Raw genomic sequence first — 17,500 nt, forward strand, 5'->3', positions numbered from 1 at the left:
CTACTCCACTTGATATTTATGATGTTATTTCTGATGAACATGAGAATATAATCCTTCCTCTTTCATGTCAGTTTAGCCCAGTAGTCCTGTAGTTAACTAAAAAAGCAGTCTAAGCCTTAAATGTGGAGAATACAGGCGATATTGTAAAACCTTCACATTCAAACCGAAAAATGTATGATGAAAACCTCCATGTGAAAAGGCATCTTTTCCCATCCACCACCCTGTGCATAAATATTATGATATAGAAGATGCAGACCTGTGCTGTATGTTAATGTTGCTGTATGTTGAGTGGGTTGAGACCCGGTTTTGGTTAGATATGGCCTTTGTCCTAAACTGCAAATGAGTAGTAGCAAGAGTGTTTTCTGTAGCAGCAAAATTTTTTAATACTCCTTTCCACCAACCTCAGCTTCAGAGTTTATGCATTTGTGGTGTTAGTTTGTCCACTAGGTGTCCTTAGAGCTCCATTAGCTCTCTCTTTACGACACTGCTAATCCATCCACAGTGAATTTGCCACCTGCCCTGTACTGTAGGTAGTAATTTATCAGTTGAAAGGGGATACGTGTGTATGCTTCCGATTTGTGTTTGATGCCGGCATATGCCTTTGCTGAACATGCGAGGAAACAACCAGCTCTAGGCAGCAAAAGTGAAAAGCTCTCCCCAAACAAGCTCCTCTAATGCATGTACTTAACTTCACTTAATTTGTGTTAATTCCCAGCATTAAGCGGGGCTAATGACTGTGCAAGTGAGTGCACTGTCATTACCGTGTTCTGCCTGACATCGAATGGCAGCTGATGGACACTTAAAAAAAAAAAAAAAGAAACTCTAATGCACAGATTTGGGGGCTCAGTATGAGTACTCTAATGCATTCGGAATCTCGAAGGATAATTGCATATTTTATATTTGTGTACATGATGTGCAGTATGGACATGTTAAGTATAACTGTTTCCAATGCAATTGTATTTATGTGTGTGTTGTAAGCTTATAGTGAGCATACCACTCCATACAGTATGTTTCTCTTTGCATATCTGTCAGTATTTTTAACATTAAAATGACATTAGCATAAAGATTGTGAATAATTCATAATTTCTGAGTGAACCCAGATGCACTGGTCTCTCTGTCTATCTCTCTCTCTCTCCCTGCTCCTCCATGTGAGTAGACCACATGGTTCGTAGCTGGTTTAATGGGATGGAATGTGACAGGTTATGTTTTCATCTGCGTGATATGGAGCCCGGCTCGGGCGGGAGGAAGAAAGAGAGACAGACGGAGAAAGGGATGGAGAGGGGAAGTGAGTTGGTCTCCACAGTTGTATCCTGGATTCATAATTTGACATGTTTGTCCTTGTTGTGAATCAGTTATAGATGATGCCCCTCCCCATCCTCACCAACACACACTCACACATACACACATACACACTGCAAAACACATGCTCTGTATGGGGCCATTACTGCTGGTCCACTAACTCCCTACATTTGCTGTGTCTGTGCGTTCAGAGCACCATTAGTCCAAGACTCTGTGAATAATTGCTGAATGGACCATGTTTTCACTGCTATCTACTCAGGTTCCAGTGTTGGGGGTTGATGTAGGGGGTGAAGTGAGAGGGATGAGGACACTGATTGATGTTTGATGCCAAAGAAAACACTGCATCTTGTGCAGTGTTAATCGAAGCATTACACACAGTATGTGCAATGCATGAACACCATTAATCTCCACATGCATTACACATTTACCAGTTTGTATTAACTTCAGAAGTGCTTCAGTAGAGCTTACAATTACATCAACATCATCACTTGACTTTGAAGTGATGCTGTAAAAATTAAATGTTCTCTCCACATTTGACTGTTGATGGCAACCAACTGCTGGCCATCATCAAAATAGAAATTATTTTGTTTTCAAAAGGTGCACATTATATCCCAAGTTCACTTTTCATCCCCACAAATACATCCTCTATTCAAAAACAATCTTGCCATATTGCTTCTCTTGAAATCTGTCATTGAGTTATCGTTGTTGCTTGTCATTTTCCTGTGATTTGTTTCCTGTGAGGTTCCCTACAATAAAGAGTGAATGGAGAGGGAGTGAAAATAAAGATAAAAGAATGGAGTGAGAGTGACAATTACAATGAAAAGGAAAAAGCTTTTATTTTGTGTAGACATTTTGGTGAGAGCACGCCTCGCAGAAGCATTAAATCTCAACTGCTATTCATTTCTGGACTTGCGTGTGATTTATCACATTATTGAACTTGTGTGTCATTTATCACATTATTTCAATCACACAAAGTATGTTGGTTGGTTAAAATAGCAAACACAGGGTAACACAATAACAAAACAACAGACAAATACCCAATTTTCTTGTAAATTTAACGGGAATCAATTTTCAGAGGACTGTCAGATGGTCTGCTTTTTGTACACAGGCCAATTTGGTATCAGCCTTTTTTGCATTTGTGTTTCTCCGTTAATCACTCTTACATCTTATTTCAAGTAGATATTCTTCATCAGACAGCTGTAAGAAAAGTGGAGCAATGATTTTAAATAAGTGGTGCTATGGGGGGATTACAGGGTGCAATAAATGTTGTCGTGACTGACAGGCTTTTCTCTTGTTATGATTTATTGTGTCCTACACAGAGCAGAAATTGCTTTTTCAAGATTACAAGGAAACACAACCTCCTGCCCACCCTTATCCCCTCAGCCCTAGGGAAGAATAACAACAACAATAACAACAACAACAACAACAACAACAACAATAATTTAATCTCCTTTGCTCCAGACTGTTATCTTTCTTTGTGTTGATATTGTGGCCTTTTTAGTTGATCATTTCATGATCCTCCTTTTTGCCCTCTTTCCTTTCTAAGTAAATCAACATTTTGGAAAGGCAGACACTTGACCACAATCACTTTCATTATATTGAAATAATAGATACTTGTAGGATTTGCTCTTTTTTTGTATTAAGAACATGATAATAAGGATTTAGAATGTAATATTCATATTCCTAATCCTATGTCAGTTTTTGGGGTCGACTAAGCGGATTAGATTCAGGAATTAAAGATACTGGCAAGTGCCAAGAAAAATAATTTTGGAAAAGGAGGGTAAACAACCCCTTGGCATGTGTCATTTGATGTAATTAGACTTGCAAAGAGTGATGGTCTTTTCATTATTCAAGTCGATAGAGTTGAATATGATTCCCACTCACACAAAAACTGAAGTCACAGTCTAATATACCCTGGTTTATATGACTGCACTATTGTATTTGTAAATGTATATGTTAAGGTTGTACAGTAATTAATAATCGTCCACGTTTAAAGTTATTCCCACTTACATGACTCTTTGTTTTATGGTAATAAACCCTACTAGTTTTTCATAGTTTTATGTATTTACTAAGTTGGTACTTTGTGAGTATTTCTGTAACGCAGCATGCCTCTATCCAAAAGACACAAAAGATATGGATGTGTGTTGTTCTCTTTTGTATCATTAATAATGTGTGTGTGCGTGTCGGGTTGAAGGAGCGGGGTTGGATGTGTAGGAGGCGGGGATTATTCAGTACAGGCCAATCAGAAGACTTGCTCTCCTTTCGTCTCCACTGCTATTGGTTACAATCTGTCTGTGTATCATGCCGATGTTGCTTGGCTTTCTAACGGCTAGCTAGCAGCTAATGTTAGTGCTGGCGATTTCCGCCTGTTTCCCCCACAATACTATCTATATCGTCAAATATTACACAGAGCGTAGCTTCAGTTGGGTATTCTGCTGTTGACGGTAAGTTTTTCTCACACCAGTGACATTGAAGGTTGCCAACCTGCTGTTATTTACCTGTTAGTAATAGCAGGCTAACGGATAGTCCAGTTGAAAAGACTTACTGGCATTGCTAGCTAACAATAATAGAGCTAGCTAAGAAGAGACAAGAACACTCCCAGTCTCAGCCCAGAAAAGAATGTACTTTTCGCTAAATACCTGGTTTGGTTATATCAATTGAGATTCGAAATGTCCGGCTATTAGCTTGAACAGGTTACCCCACGTTAGCGCATCCACAAGCTACTGCTTGTGTGTTATGTTTTCATGGCAACGTAGGAGCCGATGCCCCTGTCTTGTATCTCTTTTAGTGTTATATGTAACAAGCAGAGAGGGATTCATGGTTGCTTTGCTATTAAAATGACCCTTGTTATTGGAGTCTTATATACGCGGAGGTGTTAAAAACAGTTTCCACATATCAGCGACCTTAGTGAGAGTTTCAGAGATGCTCCGATAACAACATGTCTTTATCTTTTAACGCGACTAACATCCAATATTTTCACACCAATGAATGATGAAGAGATTATAGGTGCCAAAGGGTTTAGGCTTTTCAGACATGTCTGCCCTGTTGTAAACAGATGGCTTTAAAATTATTCTGTTAATGGTATCACAGCTATAAGAAGTGACATTTTCGCTGGGTTAACAGAAGTTCTCAGAAAATATAAAATCATCCAAATACAGGAAGCCAAAATAGTTGACAGTATATTGCAGTATAAAAGTTGTAGTAGTTACTACAGATTTAACTTTAATCTTGTTACATGAGAGGCACAGACTGGGGCTACTGCCAAATGACAACAACAATTTATTGTATTAGTGCATCTCTACTATATTTGATAATAATCATTCCTCCATTGCCTAATTGAAGGTGTGCTTCATTGCAGACAGCTTCATCGTGTCTGGGACGATGATTGGAAACCCTCCTTCAGCTCCGTGGAGATGACCTTCCACCCTTTTAGGAATGGTCAGAATGGGGCCAGATGTGCCCCTTCTTAATGAGTACAAGCAGGAGTTCTTCTGGAAGCGCTTCCCTCAGACAGTGTTAGGGGGTCCACGCTTCAAGTTGGGCTACTGTGCCCCACCATATGTCTATGTTAATCAGGCAGTCTTGTTCTTGACACCATGGCTTTTTGGGGGTATTGGTACTCTGCTCTGCCAGTTGCAGCTACTACAGGAGCTCCATGCAGCAGTGCTCTCTGGTATGCTTATGTTCGGGGCTGCAGCGGGTGTCCAGGCCCTGGCCTTGTATGCTGCTCGAAGAAGTGGCACAGTGGAGAGACTTGGTGCGCCCAACATCCTAGTTGATGAAGAGGAAGTGGAATTCACCCACTGTGTCAGCCCAGAGACAGTCCGATTCATAGCCCCTGGGAAGAGGTTTGGGCTGAATGTGGTGTTGCATACAGTACTAGCTGGGGTGCTCTGTGGATTTGGAACATGGTATGTGTTCCTTGGTAGACTGACTGCTCTCTACGGCAGCATTGGTGTATCACTGGTAGTTTTTGTCCTTAGTTGGGTGACACTATGTATAGCTGAGTATTCCCTCATTGTAAATACGGCCACAGAGACGGCCACTTTCCAGGCACAGGACACTTATGAAATCACTCCACTCACCCGGCCCCTCTACATTTTTATTTTCATCACTGTGGACTTGGCTGATAGGTGAGCAAAAACAACACCTTTGTCATATTAACTGAGAAGTCCTCTTATAGAATAATGCTCTCTTGCTGTCATAATAAATCTCTCTATCTTGGTGTGATTTCAGGTTCTCAGGCCCTGTCCCTGAGCTCCAACTGGCCAGCCAGGTTCTCCATGTGCTGTTCCTCTTCCTACCTCTGCTGTGGGCGCTAGGTATACTGCCTCCCCTGGATGCCCTGCTCCTCTGGGGCATGGAGCAGGCTCTTGTGTTTGGCTTAGGAGGCTCACCCATGTCTAGCAACCTCAGGTACATACTGGAACAATAAGCTTCAAGCTAAATTTGAACCATTGCTATTATTAACAGGTTTCCACAGAAAAATTGAAATTCTGGTACTACAACAACTGTAATACTAGATTGAATTGTATTTATGGTCTTTATTTCACTTTGAAATTTGAAGTATGCTTTCATATATAGTATTTTATCAGGTATACAAATTGGTACATCTAAATTTTCCTAAAAATAACTGCACATTTCTTTTGTGTAACCGTATGTCTGTATTAATTTGTCTTACACCAGCTTCAGTGTTTCACAGCGTCAGTTAAACCAAAATGTATTTTTGCGTTGTCATATCCTGTTCATGTTATGTGAGAAACCAGTAATGAACAGACAGTAATAGTTCCACTGAAGTGACAAGTGTGACAGTAGCCTGTGTATGATCAGTCATGACTTTTTTGTGTGTATGCTGTCCCATAGGCTGCTATTGATGTTTGGTACATCTGCCGGCGTAGCTGTGTGTAATTACTTCATCCCCTCAACACTGGGTGTGGTTCTCTTCTCCATCTCAATGGGTTTTCTGCTGAGCCTGGACCTCAGCCAGGTCAGCACACTCTGCAGAGGTCCCAGGGCAGTCTTTGGGGACCGCAGATTTCGCAGAGGGGGGTCGCCACCTCCTCCCCCCAGTTCTTTTGGCTGGAATCTGGGCTGCAGGGAGCTACTGCTATATTTGACCCTGCTACTGGTGGGGATGGCAGAGGCAGGGCTGTTGCATCATTTCCTTGGTTCAGCTCAATCACAGAGCTTGGTTACAGGACCCCAGGTTCCTGTCAGCTACCTACTCCTCATACTCTTCTGCCTCTGCTGGGCTCTCAGAGAGATCCAGGGAGCCTATGTATTTGGAGGTGTGTTCCTCAATCCTCTGTACCCTAAAGGGATGTCCAATGTACAGACCTTCAAGCAGAGGAATAGAGGATTATACATTGCTGCAGCAATCAGAAGAGTCCTGCTTTATCTTGGTGAGCTTGTTATAATTTGTATTTTTAGTCTGTTTTAGTCCAATCTTAACAGATTTCTGTGTGGAAACACCAGGCCTCTGAATGTGTTTTTGATCCAATACCTACTGTGTGTTTCACTTTATAGTGTCTCCATTTGCAATGATTGCTTTCCTGTCTATGGACAAATCTCTGCAGCTGCTCCACAGGGCTTCCCTCAGTGTGGGATTCACACGAGCCTTTAGAGTCGTACGTACACACTCATTATTGCTCATAGTCTTAAGTATCAATATGAACATAACATGCAGAAAATATTTACTACAATAAACACATTCTTTTTAAAGTAACTCCAGGCAGATTTTAATGGGAACACCACAAATAACAGGTCTTCTTTAAAAAGAAAACTGAAAAGTATGATCATTAAGAACATGTTCTTTTGTCATCTTCACAATATTTTTTTTTACATTAAACTTAACTTTGATTCATTCCTGAGTGTTGTTCACTTGAGATTTGTGCCTGTCATGCTCAGCATAGTGGTTGCTCTGTGCAGGTGTGGCAGAGCTCAGAGGATGCTCTGCTCCAAATGGTGGTGGTGGTCTTGGTGCGGCTTGCAGCTGGAAACAATATGCTGCCAGGGTGGGACAACCTGGGAACTGGAGTTCAGCTTCTTCTGGTGAGATCAGCCTTAATTTGACCCTTACTGTTTCTGCCCTATACATTAAATCATATCCGCACGGGCTTAAATCTGACCTAAACAGTGCTTACACCTCTCACAAATTTTTACACCACAGCTGTGAAAGGCACACTGATCTGTTAACAGTGCATGGGATAGTTAATTTCTGAACATAAGCAATTTGTTTTTGACATTTATACCAAAATCTTGTCAAAACTTAAATATGGAATATCATCACGAGTACTGATAAGCATCTTTCCCCCTTTTTCCAAATATTGCAAAATTTTTTCAGGTAAGTATAGAGTCACAGTAGGGAAAAAAATGTAAAATACACTCCACGGACAATTTATTAATTTATTGTTATTCAATACAACAGATCTGCCACAAACTCTAGAATTTGTGTTCAGGTTTATTGTTGACACTGTCAAGAGAGGTGTTAATGAGGTGTTTATTATTAAGGTAGATGGTGACTGATGGTGTTTTACAGGACTTAATTACATTGAAATGTGTATCTAATACATCAGTTAATAATACATTATTATTAATGAATAGCTAACTAAAGAAAAGTAAAAATAAAAAAAGTGAAGCACAAATCAATCAAACATACTGTATATTACACAGACATCTGCTGATAAGACTTGAGGGTGGTTCAGTAGCTCAGCGCTCCTCATGTTTGCCTGTGTGTTTCTGATCCAGGTGGGCCTACTGACTGACAGATTGACCCAGTTCCTGGCCAAGCTAAAGTTCACCCTGACTGTGTTGGTGACATCTTGGACAGAGAAGAAGCAGCGTCGTCAGTCGGCTGGAACTCTCTTGGCTGTGAACGCCTCTCTATGCCCGCTGCTGCTGGCGGTAGTGACCCTGTCTGCCCTGCTCTCTGCCCCTCTGCTGCCCCTCTTCACCCTGCCCATCTTCCTGGTAGGGTTCCCCAGGCCTCAGCGCAGTTGGCCGGGGCCTGTGGGTACTGCATGTCCCTGCCCAGACTCAATCTTCTACCAGCAGATGAGCGGAAGTCTGGCCTCAGCTCTGAGGATGGCCTTTGCAAGAGGGTCACTGGGTTAGTTGTGCATGCTTGATATCTCCCATGTCTGTGGTGTCTTCCTTTTTTAATCTTTCTCAAATGTTCCAAGCAAACAGTGTTTACTATTTTAGCATTTATAAGATCTGTAATTCTCTCTGAATATTATATTATAGCGTTCATTGAGAGCGTAAAAGTATATTTTTTATCAGATTTAAATTATTTTCTAAGAACAATACTATTGTTTTTATTTAAAAGCGGCTCCAGGTCCTCTCAGGGCTACGGGGAGGACTGTGTCTTTCCCAGCTTAAAAGTTAAAAAGACTGTGAAAAGTGAGCTCATCGATGAGTTGTCATCATGTTGTATTTGGGATTGTCAGTAAATAACTAGAATTATTAATTTATAATGAAAATATTTGGAATTGGTCATTTTTTAATTCATAAGCTCATCAATTGGAAAAATCAAAAGTTGTTGTTTTTTTATACACACTTGTTTATTGTTTTATGTTTTTTTTTTACTTTAATGTGTTTTGACTTGTACTATGATTGCAGTGACTGAACTTTCCCATGGGTCAAGTAGGGACTGTATGCAGATCATAGAGCATTGAAGCATCACCTCATATGGTTTAATAGTAAGAGGAATGTTGTTGTGAGCAGCTCTGTGGAGTTGCTGGCAGTAATGTGAGCTTGCATGATCCAGTTGAGCTTCCTGTGAAGTGACCCAAAAAAAAAAAGCTCTGATCTGTATTCATTACATCCAAATGTTTCCACACCATTAACTGCGTAATACTCTTAGGCCAAACGGAGCTGCTGCTAGGATTTTGTTATGTGCTCGATCAGGAGGGGGCAAGAGAAAAAACAGTGCAAGTAGAGAATCATTATTTATGGACTGATGAGTCAAAACTGAATAAAACCGCTGAGGTAATGTCATCACTCAGTCTTCCTGTTTTGTTTTATTTTTATTTTTTTCTGTGCGCTTGGGGTGCTATAGCTGTGATATATAATTCAGAATAAGCACTTGTTAAGTTGATACTCGCAGTCTAACGATGGCTGTTTGTAATGTTCTTTTGCTTTACTCACACTGGGGGCTGGGAAGCAGTGAGCAGGAAAGAAGCCTAGTGTGTCAATTCCCATCATGAGGAAGTGGCTGTGTCTATTCTGAGATGCGGTTATGGGACATGACATTATCCTTGAGCAGAGCAAGCGCTAGTCAACTTAAAACAAAAGCCTCCATCACCTTGCCACTGCTGTTCACCCTTGTTGAAATAAACGTCTGTCTGCTGTCTTCTGCCTCCCAAAATGATAGGTCAAAATTGCATAAAAGGAGTGAATTTTTAGAGACTAATGGAAAGCTAAGGCCAAGAAGAGATTTAATATTTAGATCTCTGTGCAGTCAGCCAGTTAAAATAGTATCATGACCTTCCTGTACTACTGTGATGGTACACGTCTCCCTGCAGCTCATCCACTAGCCATGTTATCCACATAGTCAGCAGAGGGACGCACAGCTGATGCAAAATGAAAGGGATGCGCGCCAGGACTCCCCATGTGTTGCATGATGTATATATGTTCTCTTCTTCATTGCCCGGAATTTACAAATCACATATCAGACATGTTAGATACATGGATGACTGATTATTTTCTCCCCCTTTCTAGGTTCTTTAGCCCCAGGCTCTCATTTTCTGGGCCGCTTTCAGGACCGTATGGTTTGGATAATGATCCTGGAGAGAGGATATGGCTACTGTACAGTCAACATTAAGGTACTGTATCTTTATATATGTCTATTAAGGATCACTGCGTCAAGATTTACAACAAGATTACATTATGGTGTGTGGTTTGTTACAGGGTCTGGAGCTACAGGAGACATCTTGCCACACAGTGGAGGCACGGAGGGTAGATGAGGTGTTCGAGGCTGCTTTTGAGCGCCCTGAACGGCTTGGCTTCACCCAGGGCTTTAACCTGCACTGGGGGAATGCCCTCACCCCTTGTGCTGCCCTTGCAGTTCGAGTTTACTCCGACGCCCGAAATGTGCTCTCTGGCATCATTGACTCTCATGACAACTTGAGGAAACTTCAGGATGACTTTCTTAAAGCGCTGGTCTGGTTGCTCCTTCGATACTGTGTTCAGAAACATAAAGGATTTCTATGGAGCAATGAAGAAGGGCCAGGGGTTGGAGGCAGGAAGTCCCAGTCTTCCCAGTTGGCCCAGACTGCCTGCAACCAGCCACCTGAGGCTGTCATGGTGGAATCCAATGTGTCTTCTCTCAGGTTTAGACAGGACAGCTCCAGCTTGACCTCCTTTGGGGACTGGTCAGATGAGGATGACTTATTTGGACCTCAACCAGCCAGGCGGACAGTGGCGTTAGTGACTGCAGAGGTCCAGCCTGGACACACAGCGCTGCAGACAGGGGCTTCTCTGCCGGGCTCTGTGGAGATGGACAGTCTTTTTGAAAACATGGCTCTCTCCGCCTTGCAACCTCTGCAGCCTCTGGGACTTGGCATCGGGATGCCAGCAGTAGATAAAAGCCGAACACCAGAGGTCTTCAGGGAGAGTCCCGGCTCTATCCCTCATTTGAGCTTCAGCTGCCCTCAGTCAGAGGTATTCAACCTTCCAACAGGGTGGAGGACAGCACCGTTGCTACCATCCCGCCTGTTGCAGCTGAGGCCTTTGTTTCCTGAGGACTGGTTTCGGTTTACTCTAGGGCGCTTTGGGCCTGCTGTGCAGGGCGAGACCTCAGAGGACATGACCAAAGCCCTGAAGGAGGATGAAGCATTGAAAGAACTGCATGCTCAGGTCGCACTTTCATGTCTCATCTCACTGGGGGCAGAGTCTGCCTTCACCAGTCCTAGTTATGTCTACAGGCTCTATTGTGGAGATGTACCATGGACAGAAGGACTTGACTGGCTCTCTTCAAGTAAAGAACTTTACCAGCTTGCTCTTCGGGCTTTCAGGTAAAATTTACAGTTAGTTTCCAGGTTCTGATCACTAGAGCTTATTTATGCCAGAAAAAAAACACTATTTATATTTCATAAAATTTTGTCTCTATGGTTTTGGTTGCTTTCAGGTTCAGTTTCAAGCTGTTGTTTGATCAAGCTAGCCTAGGGCCCATGGAGTCACCTGAGGAATTCTTCAGCACCTTGGAGGAATATGAAAGAGACTGGTACATCGGCCTGGTGACAGAAAAAGGCTGGCACGACAGTGTCCTTCAGGAGAAGCCCTTCCTATTCTCTCTAGGTCATGACCTCGCTATGGTAATTACACACACCAGCCCTTGTTCACATTCTGTCTATGCTACAAAATATAAAATTACGTCTGTTGAGAACCTTTCCTACAGACAATTCTTATTCAGTCATTGGCATAAAATTGAGGTTATTTAAAATTTCAATTTAGAGCCAATCTCAGTGAAATGTAGGTTTTTACATTTTTATGACTGACTGTTCTTGTGCACAGGGAACTTACACAGGGCGAGTCCTGTCACTGCAGGAGCAGCTGGTGCAGGTGGGCCGTCTAAATGGAGAGGGGGTACGAGGCCAGTGGGCAAATCTTTCCTGGGAGCTCCTGTATGCTACTAATGATGATGAGGAGCGTTACAGCATCCAGGCTCACCCCTTCATGCTAAGAAACTTAACTGTTCAGGCAGCCGATCCCCCTTTAGGATACCCCATTTACTCCTCAGCCCCCCTTCACTTCCCCTGCCTCTGAACACAAGGACAAACTCTTAAGAGCGTATTTTTCAGTCGGTACTCCCACAGCAAAACATCAATTTCCAAAGTTAGTGGTTATTAGGAAATTTATGTGGAAACTATAGCAAAACAAAGAGAAAACTTCAATCAGTTTTGAAGTTTTACTTTTGAAGCTGTTGACTCATATGAGTTCAGAAGAGTGATGTCTGAATGGGAACTTACATTATTTTTCAACATTAATTTGACTTTTTTTGGTGCTTCATTTCCTGCATCTCAGAGGAAGAAGCAGTGGCATCACCACTGTACTCTTGTGGAAGTTGCAAAATCATGTTAACAGATTTTAACTGGCAATGTGGACTACTTTCTACAACAGTACACTTAAAAAGAAAAGTTCCTTTTGAACATTTGTATCATGAAAGAGTTGACCACTGATAGGTTTCCATTGAAGCACATACATTTTGTGGTTTCTTTATTAATGATTGTGCTTACAAAGAAAAGTGAATACATTTCCCCACCTCCCCTTTAGCAGACACCTGCCGAATACCTCTGATTTTATTGTACTTTTTAGATTTCACAGTTTTCAGGTAATTTCCCCTCCACGTCCACAAAAAAGGGACAAGAATTTTAATGTTTTGTTGAAGATATCAAGGATGTGCCTTGGGTATGTCTTGCTGTATGTGTAAGGTGTTTAGTGCTGTTGTTTTGTTTACAATTCACTTGTTTACAATTTAGAACAAAGAGTTAAATGATTATGTCCATAGTCTCTTGTACATATTGTTGATTTTTATATGTGTAACTGTATATACTTATAATAAAATAGCTTGGCAGAAGCAGTTTTGTTGCATTTAACTGTACAAACTTGCCAGGGCAGAAGACTGATCCAAACTAAGTTTTATTAGCCATTCAAAAGGTTAGTGCAAGTACTTCATCAGTCTTACATGAAGTCATTAGCCTTAGTTTCATAAATTCATATAGGCCCTGTGCCAGAAATTCACATAATCTGAAAATGCTTGTTACAAATACACATTAAATACAGGATTTACTTATTGAGTTTTGAGATGAAAGCATAACAACAAAAATGTATCCATGTTTGTCAGACACTGACATGATTTGGGAGGAGAGCTCCAAGCTGTCAAAGCAATTGTGAGTTTACATTTTTTTCCTTCTAAATGAAGGTGAAAATCCTAAAGATTTAGCAGGAAACCGATTTCAAAATTCAGGTCAGACATTAGGAATGCAATGAACAAGTTTCCTCATCCAGATGAGACTTTCAGGAGGTCTTAGGCTTAGTGAAGTATGCAGAATCTGCATCCTGCAAAAGAAAAAGCTGACTGTTAGCACTGATGTTTGACTACTGTGAATGAAATCAAAATTGTATCATTTTTACCTGAGCATGAAAATTGTCTTTTTTACATTTGTAAATCTAGAGTAAATGTGTGGCGGTCACAGGTATGACCCTGATACTGCTTTAAGTGCAATGACTTCACTGGTTAGGAATACTGTTTAACATTAACTTACATAGACTCCAGGCGGCAGGTTATTTTTTCGTCTCAAAAGAATACATCATAGACCCTACTGAAGCATGAGCATGTGACGCTCTGATGTCTGGCCAGTTGGAACATGACCTTTCTGCATGGCCGTCAGCTGTCACTGTCCAGCAGAGGCCACCAGACACACTAGTCAGTCAGTCAGTCAGTCAGTCAGTCAGCACCGCCGGGAAGTAGTCATGCTCACTGTCATACCCTGGCCACCGTCTTCTTATTAGACTCAAGCAAGGTCAGCAACAGCTGAGGCCCCCCAGCTGTTAAGAGACAGCTCTGCTTTGTGTCTGGCACGTTCTGCTCTATTCAAGTACTTTCAGTCCGTTCACACAGTGAGAATCCCCCGGTCCCAGTTCAAATGGAGCAAGGTCAACCTTAGAGTTCAACAGCAAGGCTGAGCATACATAAAACACAAGTATATCCTGTCAAATTTGTGCGCTTTCTGATGAGTTCTGAGTAGTGTGCCTTTTTAACTGACTTTAACCAGGTGTACATACATCTTGAATATAGAAAATGATTTAGCAGTAGTATGGGGAATGATTTTAAAGGTCCTCTACACCAATTGTATATCCTAAACAGAAGTTTGCACTTGTTTTGGCTGATTAAATCTCTTCCTACGAAGCATGTAGCTACATCTTTCCTGTGTTGTGGCAGCTGTTAAGATGGGACAAATTTATGATTCCTTTAAGTTAGAGTTTAGTGACCTTAGCTGATTCTTTTAAGGAATAGTTCGACACTTTGGGAAATACCCTTATATGCTTTTTTTAAATCGATAATTAGGTGAAAAATCATATTTTTTTAGAGGTATTAGAGGTAGTGAAATTCTTTTTTTTTTCAACCTTACACCAGGTATGCCACCCTGTCAATAAGCCTATGCTTAGATTGAATCTGTACCATATTAAATTTGCACATGTAGCTCTCTCAAAAGGTTACATCATCATATACCTACCACACCAGCTTTGAAATTCTGCACCCTTTTCCTGCCCAACATGTTTGTGATGAACCAGGCAAATGTGGGAGTGTACTGCCAGGCGTAGTAAAACAGAAGGAAGGGCTGCTGTGCGATCCACATTTCCTTGACATTGTTGGCAATTCCCACCAGCATTAAACGCACACAGCGACTTGTTGGCATCTTGTGTTCCTGGTTACCAGCTGTGGCCACAGGCTTAGGTAATGGAAGGAAAAAAGGTTATTGAAACCAAACTACTGAAATAGCTACTGTTATATCACATCACACATATCAAATACAGGTAATATACAGGATTTTTAAGTTTTGTGTTAATGAATAAAAAGCATTACCTTGTTCAGCTCTTCTGTAAAGGCATTGTGGACAATTTGTGACTGCACAGGCCCCGGACACACTGTGCTGATGAGTATGTTTGGATAGTCAGTCAGCTCAGTTCGAAGAGAATTAAAGAAACCCTGTGGAAAATAAAGTAACTATCAACAGAATCCACCATGGTCCAGACAGGTCATCACTTGTAAAGTGATTTATTTAATATACTGAAGTACTACAACATACAGACAAACCAGACCTGCTTCTATGTAAAACAGCTGAAGCCTGGTATACAAACCAAACACAGAATACACTAAATATGCACTCTCTACACAAGCTGGCATTAAGTAAATCAAATTAGTTGTTGTCTGTATTCCTTTCACCTGCAGAGCATGTTTGCTGGCAGAGTATCCTGTTGCCAGGGGCGCCCCAGCAAGGCCAACCACACTGCTTACAGTCACAATGCTCCCAGTTCCTCGCTGTGTCATGTGAGGTAAGACCTGCTTGGTGATGGAGACTGTACCCAAGAAATTGAGCTCCATCAAGGCCTGGTACACGTCAACACTGGTCTCCAAGCACAGAGAGCGCTGGCTTCGGCCACCATTGTTAATTAGGATATCGATCTGAAAAGGCACAGAAAAGTGGACAGAACCAGATACAAGGAAAACAACAGCAATTATTTATTTTACCTTACAATGAATGAACAGAATACATTGGGTTGGTCATGATTACATCTGCACATAGTATAATGAAAAGAGAACAACAAAGTAAAGTGAACATTTTATCTTTTGAATACAATGTAGAAACAGGAATGTTCTTATTGCAATGTAACTAAGGATGAAAATGGACTGTATTATAAAAGAGCAATTGCAGTGGCCTTACATGTCCAAAGTATTGGATTGCAGCTTTGGTTTTTTCCTCATGTGATGTCCTCTCCAACAAATCAAGTGGAAGAACAAGAATATCTTCATCATGGAGGCCAGTGTAATCTTGAAGAATAAATGATGAAATTAATTCAGCTGTTACAAATAAGTAAGACTGAACGAAAATGAACCAAACCATTATGCAATTTATTGTAGGTTTGAGAGCGAAGGTTAAATGCAGGAAAAACAAAGAGTCTTATGGCAGAGATATGACTGTGTTATACTGTAGCGTGTTTAAGGGTTGAAGTGAAAGTATTTATTCTCTCACCTAAACAGTGACGTTTCACCCTATTCAGCTCATCCTCGCGTCGAGCGGACAGGATGAGACGTGACCCACACTTTGCCAACTGGTAGGCCAGCTCCTCTCCAATACCACTGGAGGCTCCAGTGACCCACACCACCAGTCCTTTCAGCTTGCTCTCTGGTTAACACAAATCACAACTGTCAGCATTTCATATAGAAACATTTGTTTTGTACATTATCATTGCACTGGCTCACTGTCACTCTGTTGCGGCTTACTGAGACACCTGAATACAATGGAAAATGGATGTCTTGCACTTAATACACTTTTGGGGTACTTTTATGTAACTTAGGTATTGGAGGTGTTCAGTGTAAAATATGTATTATATATGTATTGTATCTGGGTACGAGTTAGGGGCACTTTGAGTGTGTCGTTCGATTACTACTTTATATTTTTCCTCACTGAATTTCAGAGAGAATATTGTAATGTATTTATTTCAATTTGAATTATTAATATAATATTTTACATTCAAAACATAAAACTAGTTCCAGCTTGACAAGATGTTTACACATTAATGCAGTAGTAATAATCCTACAGCACAATATGAATGATGAATACTTTTACTTTCGATATTTTGCCTGTAGTATTTCTGTATTTTCAGTTTATAGTAATTGTCCATGTAGTACTTTTATTTGTAACTCAACATTTGCGTTGTGGTACTACTACTACTACTAGTACTACAGTAAAATGTCTCAAATACTCTCACCACTGGGCCTTTATACGAAAAAGTTTGTGAATCCCTGATTTGACAACACTGAAATTTAATGATTTAGGTGAAATTCACAGAACATATAAAAAGTGGAATGTGAATTTTGGAGATTTCAGAGGAGACTAGTGTGAGTTACAGCCACGGGTCAAACCTGAAAAGCTAATTACTGTTTAACCGCTGTTTAACGGTTCAAACTGCCCATACTCATCATGGAATAGATCTGTTGTCACTGAATGTCCCTTGTTTGTGAATAAGAAACAGGACAAAATAATAGACACAAGCACAGGTTTAGTGAACTCACCTGGCCTGTGTCCTATCACACTTGCCCACAACAGGGTGAAGTCTGCATCCACGAAAATGAAACACAAGAAGTGAATGAGTAAATAAAGTGGTATAAAACACCACAATGCGGATACAATGCAACAGTCCATTGGTTTGAAATGAATGAGCTGTACAACGCAGACCTTGTGACTTAAGTAGCTACTATAAACAAGCTGCTACCAAAAAAACTACAACCAACGGATATGGCGTCACTTCCGCTCTCATACTTTCAAAATTAAAGCTCGGGGCTTGTCAGCTTCAGAAATTAAAAATCAACATCCGCAGAAAATGGAGATACGTAAATTAACAATAATGTAGTGGTGAAAGCACCGCCGTTTTTACGTAATCAGTGATCAACTTATGACGATCATCTTAGTGATTA

General features: G+C 41.0%; 2 protein-coding genes across 3 annotated transcripts; one reads left to right on the forward strand and one right to left on the reverse strand.

The window, feature by feature from the left end:
• The first annotated feature begins 3,607 nt into the window (after positions 1-3,607).
• On the forward strand, positions 3,608-12,877 carry pcnx4 (pecanex 4). Of its 2 annotated transcripts, none has more exons than XM_023398603.2 (11): positions 3,608-3,743; positions 4,658-5,432; positions 5,536-5,715; positions 6,163-6,701; positions 6,826-6,926; positions 7,228-7,350; positions 8,047-8,407; positions 10,021-10,124; positions 10,210-11,315; positions 11,429-11,615; positions 11,815-12,877. In XM_023398603.2, exons 2-11 carry the CDS (start codon positions 4,735-4,737, stop codon positions 12,064-12,066), a joined length of 3,651 nt encoding a protein of 1,216 aa, XP_023254371.1. In that variant the 5' UTR covers positions 3,608-3,743; positions 4,658-4,734; the 3' UTR covers positions 12,067-12,877. The 2 variants fall into 2 exon arrangements, with proteins under 2 accessions (XP_023254371.1, XP_023254372.1); XM_023398604.2 differs by having other exon boundaries at positions 4,662-5,432.
• On the reverse strand, positions 12,484-17,329 carry dhrs7 (dehydrogenase/reductase (SDR family) member 7). Its single transcript, XM_023398605.2, has 7 exons — positions 17,099-17,329; positions 16,056-16,208; positions 15,747-15,853; positions 15,248-15,487; positions 14,888-15,010; positions 14,538-14,753; positions 12,484-13,359 (listed from the first exon to the last, which is right to left on the reverse strand). The coding sequence occupies exons 1-7, from the start codon at positions 17,226-17,228 to the stop codon at positions 13,318-13,320; spliced, it is 1,011 nt and encodes a 336-aa protein (XP_023254373.1). The 5' UTR covers positions 17,229-17,329; the 3' UTR covers positions 12,484-13,317.
• Positions 17,330-17,500: the final 171 nt, after the last annotated feature.

This window comes from Seriola lalandi, unplaced genomic scaffold (assembly GCF_002814215.2).
Source record: "Seriola lalandi dorsalis isolate HSWRI2012SDOR001 ecotype SW California unplaced genomic scaffold, Sedor1 jcf7180002049666, whole genome shotgun sequence".
Lineage (NCBI taxonomy): Eukaryota > Metazoa > Chordata > Actinopteri > Carangiformes > Carangidae > Seriola > Seriola lalandi.